Genomic DNA, 12,350 nt, shown 5'->3' with positions numbered 1-12,350 from the left:
GAGAGAGATTATGGACCGGGTTGTGATCCAGGGTTAGGTTAAGCAAATCTTTATACTTAAGCCACCATGTCCCATGAGCTGCGTTAACATATAAGGTTCTTCCAAACAAATTAGAGTATTTCTTGGCTTGCAAGAATCCGTCTCTAAGGTAAGAGTTGGTTTTGTTTTTTACTCTTTTTTTCCGAGGTAAAGTAAGAAAGGAAAAAAATAAATAGAAAATAGTACTCTTGTGTATTTACGAAATTAGTAAAAAAGGTATTAAATTAGGAAACAGTCGATTATGGAAATTTTCCGAATAGAGAATCAAATCAGTAAATATGGGAGATGAAAAGAGTGCACTCGTATAAAGAGGACGATGCAAACAATCTCTGTCTGTGTGTGTAATTGTGTTTCTTTTCTTAGAATAGCAAATATGGGAGGCACAAAACGTAAGATCGATATTGAGAACATCGAAAGGAAAGATAGGAAAACGGTTGCTTTCACAAAACGCAAAGAAGGTCTCTTCCGTAAAGCTTCAAAGCTCTGTCTTCTCTCTCCAGCCACTCGAATCGCAATCTTAGCGACTCCTCTTACTGCCAACTCTCACGCTTCATTCTACTCGTTAGGCCATCCCTCTGTTGATCACGTTGTCTCTACGCTGCTCAACGGCCAGCCTCCGGCAAACCAATTAGAGAACAACAGTTCATCAGGGTTAGGGTTTTGGTGGGAAGACAGAGGTTTTGACGTATCAGAGAACGTGGACGAGTTGAAAGAGGCGGTCGATGCTGTTTCTAGTATGTTGAATTATGCGAGGCTCCGGTTAGATGATGCCGTGAAGAGCAATCAAAGAGGTATGAATTTAGTGATTCATCAAGAGAAGGGGAAGGAGATTCTTCGGCTTGGCAACGAAGACACAAATCAGATTCACAAATTCGAACAAGGTGAAACTTCTGCTTCTGCGAGTTTGTTAAAGAACGAGGAGGATACTCTACACATCGATGATTATTTTACTGATTTCCACATTGATCCATTCTGATTCGATCAATCTACACAAATCATTTTGTTTTAGGATTTCTTTTTTATATAATTTTGTTGGTTCGGAATGAAGCTACGTACTAAACTAAAACAAGAATCTTGTTCAGTTTGATTGAAACTGATATACATAAAATAACAAAAAGAAAAAAAAAATTACGGTTTCTTTGTCGAACAACTTTAGTTATCAGTTATTTCTTGAGGTGTTGTCAGTAATAATTTAAGGAACTGTATAAAGGACCATCTATAATTAAAATTTAAAAACATGTAAAATATTTAATATTATTTATTTATAACAAGAGAAAGATACTAGTATTTTGCAAAGAATCAAGACTTTGCAAACACATCAATTTATCAAAGATGAATAATGGATACAAAACCAACATAGTTTGTTTATAAAAGCAGTACATTTTGGACAAAGCAGAAACGAGATTTCTTATTCTTGCCAATTTATAACTTAACCCATATATAATTAAAACTGAGAAAACGAAGGCACAGAAGGATGATGAGTCATTGCCCTGAACACAGACCCGATCATTTATCATGTTCAAGCAAACCAGAGCCCTTAAATTTCTCATGCATCAGTGCATCGATTCTTGCTGCCATATCCTGAGTCAGGTAGTTCTGCCAATCTCCGACCTTCCCCTTCCTGAAAAACGCGCTGTTCGGGAAATGAACACGAGGAATGTCCTCTCTGATTTTCTCCCCTTCGTTCACTTGAAGATTCTTCAACGTCTCGAAACTGGACATATTCACAACTTTCTCAACAACACCCTTCTTCTCTTCCTCTTCTGTGAATTCATACCCCATAAACTGAGCCAATCTCTTTACATACGGCAATGGATCAGCTCTCATTGTCTCGTACTTGAGGAACAAAACATGGTCTGGATTCTCTTGGTAAGCTTTCCAATACCCCAAAACATGGTCTAGATAAGGACCATACATAGAAACACCTTGACAGAACATATCAAAAGACTCCTCAAGAGTAGTGAGAGGGCCAAAGTCTAACCTCTGCTTTTGGAAGAAAGTCCACATGGAGATGAAAGTGTCCTTTGGGTCTCTCCATATGTAAACCATCTTACAACCCGATTTGGCTACAGATTTTGGTAGTAACCCGTGCGGGATATGAGTCGAAAACAGAGTGTTTCCTTTGTCTTTGATAACATCAACTTGAGGGAAGAAAGCAAATTCGCTCTCAATGTAAGGAACAAGCTCATGAGGGTTACGTTTTAGGAGAGGGTTAGAAGAATCCTCGAAGCGAGATCGAGTGACGATGGCGAAAGTTAGAGCCTTGAGCCAAGTGGTACCTGTCTTGATGGAGCTACAAATGAGGAAGTCAATGGATCGCGCTTGGAAGAACTCTTGCCCGTAAAGGCAACCTTCTAGATGAGGCTGTGCGAACCAGTAACCACCATACTCGATCATCGGAGCATTTGCTTTCCAACCTTTCGTGTGAGGAAAGGTGGCAATTAGGTCTTGGTACCGTTTCTGATTCTTCTCGAACTCTGTTGGCTCTCTCTCGACCTCGTGGTGGCTCGGTACGGTAGTGTATGATTCCATTGGAGATAGAGAAAGAGGATATGAAGGGGTGGTATTGATTTGAGATTTATATAGATTTTTGAAGAGTTCAACAAAATCATTAAAATTGAATAAGTGAAAAAATTGTTAAAGGTTGCTAGAGAGTTTTGTTAATTAGTTTTCTAAAATATTCTTGTATTTTTATGATATTTTCCATGACTTTATTTTGTAAAGAAAATATCTAAAATCATGAACCAATAACATAATAATTTAATTCATTAACAAATCCTAGATTCTTTTGTTTTAATTGAATAACACAAAACTTTTAATGATTTTATAAAAGTCTGAATCCAATAATCCAGATTTGTTAAGAATTTAAATAATTTTTTACAAATCACAAACTAATAACACTAAACTTTAACAGAGTTTAATAAAATCTTGATCTAATAACAACAAATTCTACATAACATTTAAAATTTTTGAAACTCTATTCAAATCTTAAACTAATAATGTTGTGTTATATGTTGAAGATGAATGCTACAAAAGATTTGGTTTGGGTTTAGTCTTGAAACTGCTTTACCAGTTATATTAAGGACAGTAATCTCTAATACCCCTATTCATCAAAACAATTTCTCAAAAACCCCTCAATGGTAAAAAGACAATATTACCCTTAATGAAGATTGTTAAAGATTAAATATAACTAAATCGGTAAATGTTCAACGAAAAACACAATAGCTCAGTGGTTGCGAGTTCCATGCGCACCCGCGCGCCCAGAGTTCGAATCCCACTATGCGAGGTACAACTAGGGTGCAACTGGTACAACTAGGGTGCGACGGGTACAACTAGGGTGTGATGGGTACAACTGGAGGTACAACTAAGGGATATCCAGTTGTAGTTGTACGTTCAGTTTTCTTTTCAAAATTGTTAGAGGGTAGTTTCGTCATTTCATTAAAGAAGGGGGTAGTGAGAATAAGTGGAGGTGATGCAGAAAAGAATTTCTGGTATAAGGGCACCAGAGAATTAAATCCGTTATATTAATGAATAAATATTGTAACGTAAGTAAGCCATCGAAAATGCCGCCTATCCTTTAATCTCAGCAATTAGATATCAGGAAATCTTGAATTCAGGACATTTATTGGGTAAAACTTTTCTCTAAGAGATAGGGTAACGTATCTTCATACATGTAACATGTGTTAACACTCTATTGAGATAGTACATATATTATAAAGAATCAGATTACTAAGCTAACCAACGTTATAAAGCAGGGGCTTGCTCATAAAAACCACCGGAACACCCCTGGACCATCTATCGAGAGAGATAGACTTGCCCCATGCCACAAGTCCAACAAGCTGTTTAATTATATACTGATGTCTTGAGAAGCAAGTTTCTAGTTAAGTAAACGCATCCATCCAAGCCACGTAAAAGAAAAAAAAAGAAAAGAAAAAAAGAACAGCTCAGACAAGGCCATATCTCATCTGATAAATCAGAAGAATGCGAAGGACCCAACCAACGCTGAAGCCATTTTCTTCACAGCTCTGCACCAGCCACGATTCGAACCCTGGCCTTTAACTGTGGCAGATTACTAACCTACCACTAGACCACTAGTGCTACTTGTCTATCTTTCTTTTCTGTTTATTTATTATAAGACTACAATATTCCAAATTAAGTTAGTGCCGGGCACGGAACGGGTACCCTTGAATTTTCTTCGACCCTTTACTCGTCCCGACTCTAACGGGTAACAGAAAAAATTTACTCATACTCGACCCTTAAATAATGGGTACTCGGAGAAACGGGTACCCGGTAAAAAATAGTTGACCCTTTACTCGTCCCGACCCTTTATTATTACCCGGAAAACGAGTACCCGATAAAAAAATGTTAATAATCGCAATAACAATTTTATCTTTTGAAATCCAAAAAATGAAAAATTCATAAATTTATGCAATATATAGTTCCAAAATTATAAAATTACGAATTTTGAAAATAAAAATAATATATTAATTCAGTTAGGCTAAGTTGAACTTAGGTTTTAACTCTAACTCTATAAATTAATAATAAATAATAATAATAATAATACAAAATATTAACGGGTATTTACGGGTCGGGTAGCAAAACGGGTAAAGGGCCGAGTAACGGGACGGGTATTGAAAACTAAACTAATACCCTATACTCGTCCCTTACTCACGGGTAATATAAATATAATACCCTTTACTTGACCCTAAAGCTGCGGGTACCCTTTCTTTTGGGACGGGTATGAGCCGAGTAACGGGTCGAGTACGGGTAACGGGTATTAGTGCCCAGGCCTACTCACAGTGGAAGTAAAGGAAACCAAATATAATAAGCTTTTAGATACTAGTGTATATACATTTTGTATAGAATAGAATCAAGACGTTGCACACGCATTCAAAGATAACCAAAGTCCTTTGTTTATAGAAACAGTACATTTGGTGAAAACAGAAACAACATATATTCATGACGATAAATAACTTAACACGCATGTAGAATCAACCTCACAAAGAAAGAAACAAAAACATATAATGATTATTAGTCATCGCCGAGAACACGACCCGGTCATTTATCATGTTCAAGCAAACCAGAGCCCATAAATTTCTCATACATCAGTCCATCGATTCGAGCTGCCATCTCCGGAGTCAGGTAGTTGTGCCAATCTCCGACCTTCTCCTTCCTGAAATAAGCACTGTTCGAGAAATGAACCTAAGGAATGTCTTCTCTGATTTTCTCCCCTTCATTAACTTCAAGACTCTTTAACGTTTCAAAACTGCAAAGATTCACAACTTTTTCAACAACTCCTTTCTTCTCTTCCTCAGCTGTGAATCCATATCCCATAAACTGAGCCAATCTCTTCACATACGGCAATGGATCAGCTCTCATTGTCTCGTACTTGAGGAACAGAATCTGATCTGGATTCTCTTGGTAAGTTTTCCAATACCCCATGACATGATCTAGATAAGGACCGAACACAGAAACACCACGACAAATAACATATCAAAAGACTCCTCAAGAGTAATGAGAGGGCCTAAGTGTGACCTTTGCTTTTGGAAGAAAGTCCACATGGATATGAAAGTGTCCTTCGGGTCCCTCCAGATGTAAACCATCTTACAACCAGATTTCGCAACAGAGTCCGGTAATAACCCGTGTTGTACATGAGTGGAAAACAGAGTGTTTCCTTTGTCTTTGATAACATCAACTTGAGGGAAGAAAGCAAATTCGTTCTCAATGAAAGGAACAAGCTCATGAGGGTTACATTTTAGGAGAGGGTTGAAGGGATCGTCCAAGCGAGATCGATTGATGATGGCGAAAGTTAGAGCCTTGTGCCAAGTGGTACCTGTCTTTGCGGAGCTACAAATGAGGAAGTCAATGGACCGCGCTTGGAAGAACTCTTGCGCGTAAAGGCAACCTTCCAGAAGAGGTTGTACGAACCAGCAGCCACGGTACTCAATCAACGGAGCTTTAGGTCTCCAGCCTTTCATGTGAGGAAAGGTGGCAATTAGGTCTTGGTACCGTTTCTGATTCTTCTTGAACTTTGTTGGCTCTGTCTCAGCCTCGTCGTGGTGGCTAGGTACTGTTTTGTGTGATTCCATTGGAGAGAGCGAAAGATGATTTGAGGAACTCATGTTGTCTTCTCTTGGATATGAATTTTGGTTTGTGTCCTGATAATACATATATATATATATGTAACTATAACATCCAAAGTGTCACCTATCCTTAATCTCAGCCATAAGTCTCAGGGAATCTTCAGTTAAATCCTCTATCATTTATAAAATTCAACCAATAGAAAAAATACTCACTTATTCAAATAGTTATAAACTATTAAATTAATAGAAACTCTATAAACTATGAGTAGAAAATCTAATAAATTAAAACAAACAAAGAAACCTAAAAACGTTCTATATTTGGGACCAAAGGAGACCATATGTGTCAAGATAGATAGAGTTGGCCCTAAGACCCTTTGCTAGGATTACCAGGATAGTAACAGTTAAGTAAACTTCCCAAAAGCCACCACGTCTCACAAGCTGTTACTATTAGCATAAACAACTCAATATATACTACTGATGTCTTGCATAGCAAGAATCGGATATTGAATTACTAGGTCTGCAACTATAAAACTCATGCATTAGAAAAGAAAAAAAGAGAGCTCAGAGTCGAGGCTATCAATCTGAAAAGTCAGAAGAATGCGAAGGACCCAACCTACGCTTGCCAATTTCTTCACAGCTCAATGCACCAGCCGGGAATCGAACCCGGGTCTGTACCGTGGCAGGGTACTATTCTACCACTAGACCACTGGTGCTACTTGCTTAACTGATCCTTCTTTATTTATTTATTACATATTTCAAAGTACAAGTTGAACAAAAGGAGTAAGTAAACTTATTAACCTTTTTTGATGGTCTCTGCTATGCATTTTGTATGTAAATTGTTGTTGTTAGATCTTTTAACTTGTTAGACAAAAACAATAAACTTTAGTAATGAAACCAAAAACACACGATTGATTGGTGCCTGGATAAGTACACATTCATTCATACTCTTGCAGTCATTTTCTAGACAAACAAAATATCTCTCTTTAGTAGAGAGACCTTAACATGTAAAAAAAAAAAACATTCAAACTTGTTTGTTGCTAAGAGATCCAAACTAAAGCTTAAGAAGAAGACGTTAATTAGATAGCTCAATCTTCGTAGTCGCCTTGCGCATACTTGTTTTCAGGGTAATACACAGCCACCACTTGGTTTCCTCCAAATTTTCTTCCGTTCATCCCCAATCTGGCCTTTGATGAGCCATCCACATCCGCATACTCCAAGAATACCTGCATTAATATATATTATCATTAGAGTATGCATTTATATATGAATTTACTAGACGTTGCCTTGTCTCTGGGAATTGAAACCTAACCTTTCCAACTCCTGGTGTTGGATCATGATCTGGATTAGGCCTTGGAATCACAACGTTCACCAAGTTACCTGCACACACACAACAAAAAATTATCAAAGTTGATTTGGACCATGTAAAAAAAAGCCTGAGTATGTGCTATGGTAAAATGTCGTCGAATTGCTTACCGAATTTTCCACCTTCTGTTCTCATGTCCTCCATTATGTCTGCATATTCTTCATCGTCTCTAAGATCATCAGCTGTAACCACTTGAGTCAAACAGACAATCTTGGTGGGAGTACCTCCAGGTTGTAACATAAGCCTCTGCTACAATAAGATTTAATTAGTCATCTTCTAGATAGAATGAATGCAAAACGATTTACAGAAACGATCTATAACGAAAACAGACAATCAAGCAAATGAATTTGAATCCTTCACCTGAAAAGCAATCTGTTGTTGGGCATGTAGTAAGATTTCTTCTTGCTCGGGTTTAGGTTGAACTGCTCCCTGGATTGCACGCCTAACTGTAAGTGTCTTATCGCCCATCTTAATTCCGTTTAGAGCAGCACATGCAATATCTGTTACTGAAGGATCTTGGTAAACACAGAACGCATATCCCTTCGAATTTCCAGTTTCCCTGTCTTTGACCAAGTTGAAACCTCTTAGGGGCCCAAAAGACTCTAAAAGCTCCCTGATCTGTGTCTCTGTGAAGTAATAAGGAAGCCCGCCCACGAAAATGCGGTCAGGACCCTCAAGCCCACCAGTAGACCCCGAAGACAATCCAACAGCCGCCAAGTTGAGGCTGGGATTAGGCTGGCTCGGACCAAGAGATGCAGCAAGGGACGGGTTATAGTCAGTTGGCCTCCTCACCTTTACAGGAACTCCCTGGAGATGCTCAAAGCTATGATTTCAGTACACAATACAGACTGTAACTAATAAAAGCCAAATTGTACAAGAGATAATGAATCACCTCTAATATAATGCCATCTAATGCCATTGCGTTACTAGCCTCCTCAACAGATCTCATCTCCACAAAAGCGAATTTCTTTTCATGGTTTATATAAACATTGACCACCGCATCACCTATGTATAAGAAATCCCAAAAGGATGAGCACTCTAGACATGGCAGTAACCTTGAACAAAAAAAATAATGAACTTTTCAGTACCTGGCCCAGCGGTATTTCCCCCAATGGCCGACATCACTTGGCTAAAGAACGTTGCCACCGACTAGAACATGGAAACCCATTCTTAGTAATTCATATAATGGACATTGCCAATGGCTTAGCTAGACCATAATAAACAAAAAGTCACAAAGCCTTAAAACAAGACATAATAACAAACCTGTTCATTTGCAGTTGGTGGAAGGCCACCAACATAGACTCGCCGAGCATGCCTAGTTGCCTACGATCATAATACATTTTAGGAGGAATATTATGACAAATGGTGACGAACCTAAGAATAAGATAGACTGATAGTGATAGATTTTACCTGCTGAGTCATTGCCTGAACCGGCATCACAGGAAGAGCGCCAAGTTGCTAGATGAAATGAAAATATGAGAAGTTATGAGCATGTTCGCATCAAACAGAAGAATAGAGGAACATCTAGATAACAAAGAAGCAAAGAGTACGGATTTATACCTGACCAGGGACCATGGGGAACATGTTGGAGAACATCCCTGAAATAGTAGCAGCAGTTGGGAGTGGGACACTAGGAACCTGGCCTGCTAGGTAATATGGTAAGTGTCATTTAATGTTCTTTAGACCATTATTATGTTTCCCAGAGGAGTAGACCTACCAATAAGTACAAAGCTACAAATAACAACTTCCTACCAGCAAAACCGAACCGTAAATATATCCCAACAACTTATGAATATTAAGGATTATTCGTTTTGCGTTGTCAAAATTTGTAAGGCTAGAAAACAGGCATATAGTTGCCAGTTGAAGATGAAAAATACCCATGACAACCGTTGCACTGATTCCTCCTTGTACAATTAAAGCTAGAGAGGCCGGCTCATTGTCAGCATAATGGGGCAACTAACCCAACACAGCCTTCTTACTACAAAAAGACAAGACACAGAAACAAACAAACACCACCAAAAAAAGACAAAACAAAAAACTTCTCAGTTCCAAAACCACTTCACCAGGCAACAAAAATAACACGACATCCTACAAAGAAAGTAAGACTTTAAAGTCCTCTGTTCACGAGTAAAACAATAAACGCAGCTTACCAAAATCACAGCGTGTAATTGATTATGATCTTTCCAAACTACGTAAAACCAAAAACAACAAGCAGTTAAGAAATATAATAATGTTGAGTAGATGATGAAGCATATACCTGCAGCAGCAACAGCAGTAGCAGCTAACATTGCAGAAGCAGGGGGCGCCATATCAAATCCACTAACCCTCTTGCTGAAAGAGCAAAAAATAAGCGGTCAGATATCAGTCGAAGCAACTACGAAAAAATAATGCCTCAACTAAACCTAAGAAACACACATAAACATCAACAACCCAGATCACACTAAGTTTTCCCTTCGTACATAAGTGCATTCCCAAATATGATAATACAACTGCAAATAAACCTCAAGAACAAAGATTTTCTACATACCAATACAGCTTATACAGTTTATTTGATATGATATCTATGACATTGCAATGTCGCCACAAAAATAAATTTGTTATAACAAATAAAAATAACAGAGAACACAGGTACCTCTTTGATCTTGACCGTGATCGTGAGCGAGAACGTGATCTATGTTCAGACCTATGCCTATGTTCTGACCTTGACCTACGTTCAGAGCGGCTCCTTGACCGAGAGCGTGACCGTCGCCTGTGCCTCTCCTCTCTGTCTCGATCGCGAGACCTCCTATAAATAAATGGTGACATCTTCAACTTAAATTTAAAACAATCTAAAGACATTGCAACACACAGTCAGTACCTGTCACGGTCTCGACTTCTGCGATGAAGATGATGATCATCATCCAAATCATCTCTCTCACGTTCCCTTTTCTCACTACGTTCTCTGCTACGGTCCCTATGACGATCTCTATGATGGCGGTCTCGTTCCCTATCCTTACTCTTCTCCCTATCTCTGTCTCTATCTCTGCTCTTCTCCCTACCTCTGTCTCTGCTCTTCTCCCTTTCACGATCCTTATCTTTGTCTCTGTCTTTGTCACGTCCATTTTCCTTGTCTTTCTCCTTGCTTCTTGAAGAATCCTTTTCAAGATCATCAGATTCCTCCTGGAAACAAATTTCAAATTGTATATAATATCACTCTAAAGAGCATATATGATCACTTGACATGATACTATGGTATCTATAAAGCAAGAGGCTCAAACCAATGCATATATACTCAAATTCAACTCTTTACAAAGCTAAATCATCTCCTAAATTCAGAAAAATAACTTAAATCACAGTATCAAATCCAGATTTCAACAAAACAAAAGAGGCAGAACATGAAATTTGTACCAAATTACAACTATTATGACTACCCGTCCAAACATAACAAGAAGCCTGGAAGCTACAGAATCGAAGAGAAGGATATGTAAAGGATCAAGTGTACATACTCGAGACTTGGAGTCCTCGTGACCATCCTCGCCACCAAGGGACTGAAAAGGCGAACTCTTCAGAGCTATGTAGTCCTCGTTGTTGTTGCTGTTATTGATTGCGGTGGAGACAGCGACGCCATCTCCGTTACCTTCGTAACTCATCATCCACTCTCGTAGAAGTCTCTTCGTCGATTCGCTGAGTCTGATTGTATGAAGAAAACCCTAAGGGATTCTAATGGAGGATGAATTAAATTATGAAGAAGATTCTAGCACGAGGAAGAAATTAAGGGTATTACTGTAAATTGAACATAGTATTTATCGTAAACGGGCTTATAATACTTAATGGGCTTATCAGATGTAGTTGGGCCATTTGATATTGTTGTTCGCTACTCCAAATACAAAAGCGAATAATGACGCAAAAATAATCTTTTGCAAGATGTTTTATATTGTTTTCAAATTTCAAAAGGTTAAAGACTGAGTTAGTTTTCATATGTTGATTTGAAGTTAAATTAAGGGACCGACGGAGTGGAAGATATTCCGTTTTCTAGTGAAAACAAGTCAACCTAACAGTACTTGCCGGTCCATACACTATCCCTATCTTACTTGACCATATCATTCATGGCCACTCAATATGAGTCCACAACATGTGTTCATTGTCCTTGACACATACAATTCTAAAAAAAAAAAACAAAAACAAATAAAGAGCTCAAGATTCTGTTGGGCCATTTCATAGGACACTTGTCTTACTCGGTGCTTCTTGAAGAATCCTTTTCAAGATCATGAGACTTACTGCTCTGAAACAGAGATGTCCAAGGCTTTCTTCATAAGTACACCAAACAAAAACGTAAAATGCAAATAATATCTTCGTCGAGAGCATATGATTAGTGGAGTAGTAGGTAATACAGAATGATTTATTTATGAAGATATTCGAAGCCCATTAATCTTTAGAAACCATAGCGTCATTATGATTAATGGGTTTAATAGTTTAGTTTTTATTTTCTTGTGTCCGAAACTATACATTTTGACACAACCAAGCTTTACCGGTAGAAGATTAGAAGAAGCATCCCAAATATTACTAGTCTAACCCCAATTCTAATCTTTTGCCACATGATATTGTAGAATAACTCATAGCTATAAAGATTATTTATGCAAATACTCGAAACTATAAATCAAATGCATGAATCATCAAACCAATTAAACTTTCTACTATAACTGACATAGTTTTATCTGTCTTGCCAGTTTTTTTTTTTTGGTTTGGGTTAGTCTATCTTCTAAAACTTTATTAGTCTTAATACCAAATTAGTTTACAAAACCAGGTGTTTTGAATTATATATATGTAAAAATTATGAATTGATTTAAACATTATTTTCGGTGTATTGAAATATTGAAATCTATAAG

The 12,350-nt window shown here is 37.9% G+C and overlaps 3 protein-coding genes, 1 non-coding gene and 1 pseudogene across 8 annotated transcripts; 1 reads left to right on the top strand and 4 right to left on the bottom strand.

The window, feature by feature from the left end:
- LOC104714419 (agamous-like MADS-box protein AGL97) lies at positions 49-1,166 on the top strand. The gene has a single exon (XM_019229724.1). The coding sequence runs from the start codon at positions 356-358 to the stop codon at positions 1,013-1,015; it is 660 nt and encodes a 219-aa protein (XP_019085269.1). The 5' UTR covers positions 49-355; the 3' UTR covers positions 1,016-1,166.
- LOC104716010 (cytosolic sulfotransferase 18-like) lies at positions 1,343-2,621 on the bottom strand. The gene has a single exon (XM_010433365.2). The coding sequence runs from the start codon at positions 2,569-2,571 to the stop codon at positions 1,546-1,548; it is 1,026 nt and encodes a 341-aa protein (XP_010431667.1). The 5' UTR covers positions 2,572-2,621; the 3' UTR covers positions 1,343-1,545.
- LOC104716009 lies at positions 5,098-6,128 on the bottom strand (annotated as a pseudogene).
- TRNAG-GCC lies at positions 6,765-6,835 on the bottom strand. Its single transcript has one exon. It is a non-coding gene; the product is annotated as a tRNA-Gly (tRNA).
- On the bottom strand, positions 7,012-11,192 carry LOC104714418 (splicing factor U2af large subunit B). 5 transcript variants are annotated; one of them, XM_010431774.2, is made up of 13 exons: positions 10,971-11,192; positions 10,343-10,644; positions 10,118-10,270; positions 9,743-9,816; positions 9,046-9,131; positions 8,896-8,943; positions 8,749-8,808; positions 8,574-8,634; positions 8,378-8,490; positions 7,846-8,292; positions 7,596-7,731; positions 7,432-7,499; positions 7,031-7,345 (listed from the first exon to the last, which is right to left on the bottom strand). In XM_010431774.2, exons 1-13 carry the CDS (start codon positions 11,115-11,117, stop codon positions 7,208-7,210), a joined length of 1,833 nt encoding a protein of 610 aa, XP_010430076.1. In that variant the 5' UTR covers positions 11,118-11,192; the 3' UTR covers positions 7,031-7,207. The 5 variants fall into 5 exon arrangements, with proteins under 5 accessions (XP_019085197.1, XP_010430078.1, XP_010430080.1 ...); XM_010431775.2 differs by having other exon boundaries at positions 7,208-7,345; positions 9,046-9,128; XM_019229652.1 differs by lacking the exons at positions 9,743-9,816; positions 10,118-10,270; positions 10,343-10,644; positions 10,971-11,192 and adding exons at positions 9,363-9,463; positions 9,636-9,736 and having other exon boundaries at positions 7,012-7,345.

Source organism: Camelina sativa, chromosome 9 (assembly GCF_000633955.1).
Source record: "Camelina sativa cultivar DH55 chromosome 9, Cs, whole genome shotgun sequence".
In the NCBI taxonomy this organism is placed as follows: Eukaryota; Viridiplantae; Streptophyta; class Magnoliopsida; order Brassicales; family Brassicaceae; genus Camelina; species Camelina sativa.
Note: the sequence above shows the minus strand (reverse complement) of the source record. Positions and strands in the feature narration are given on the sequence as shown.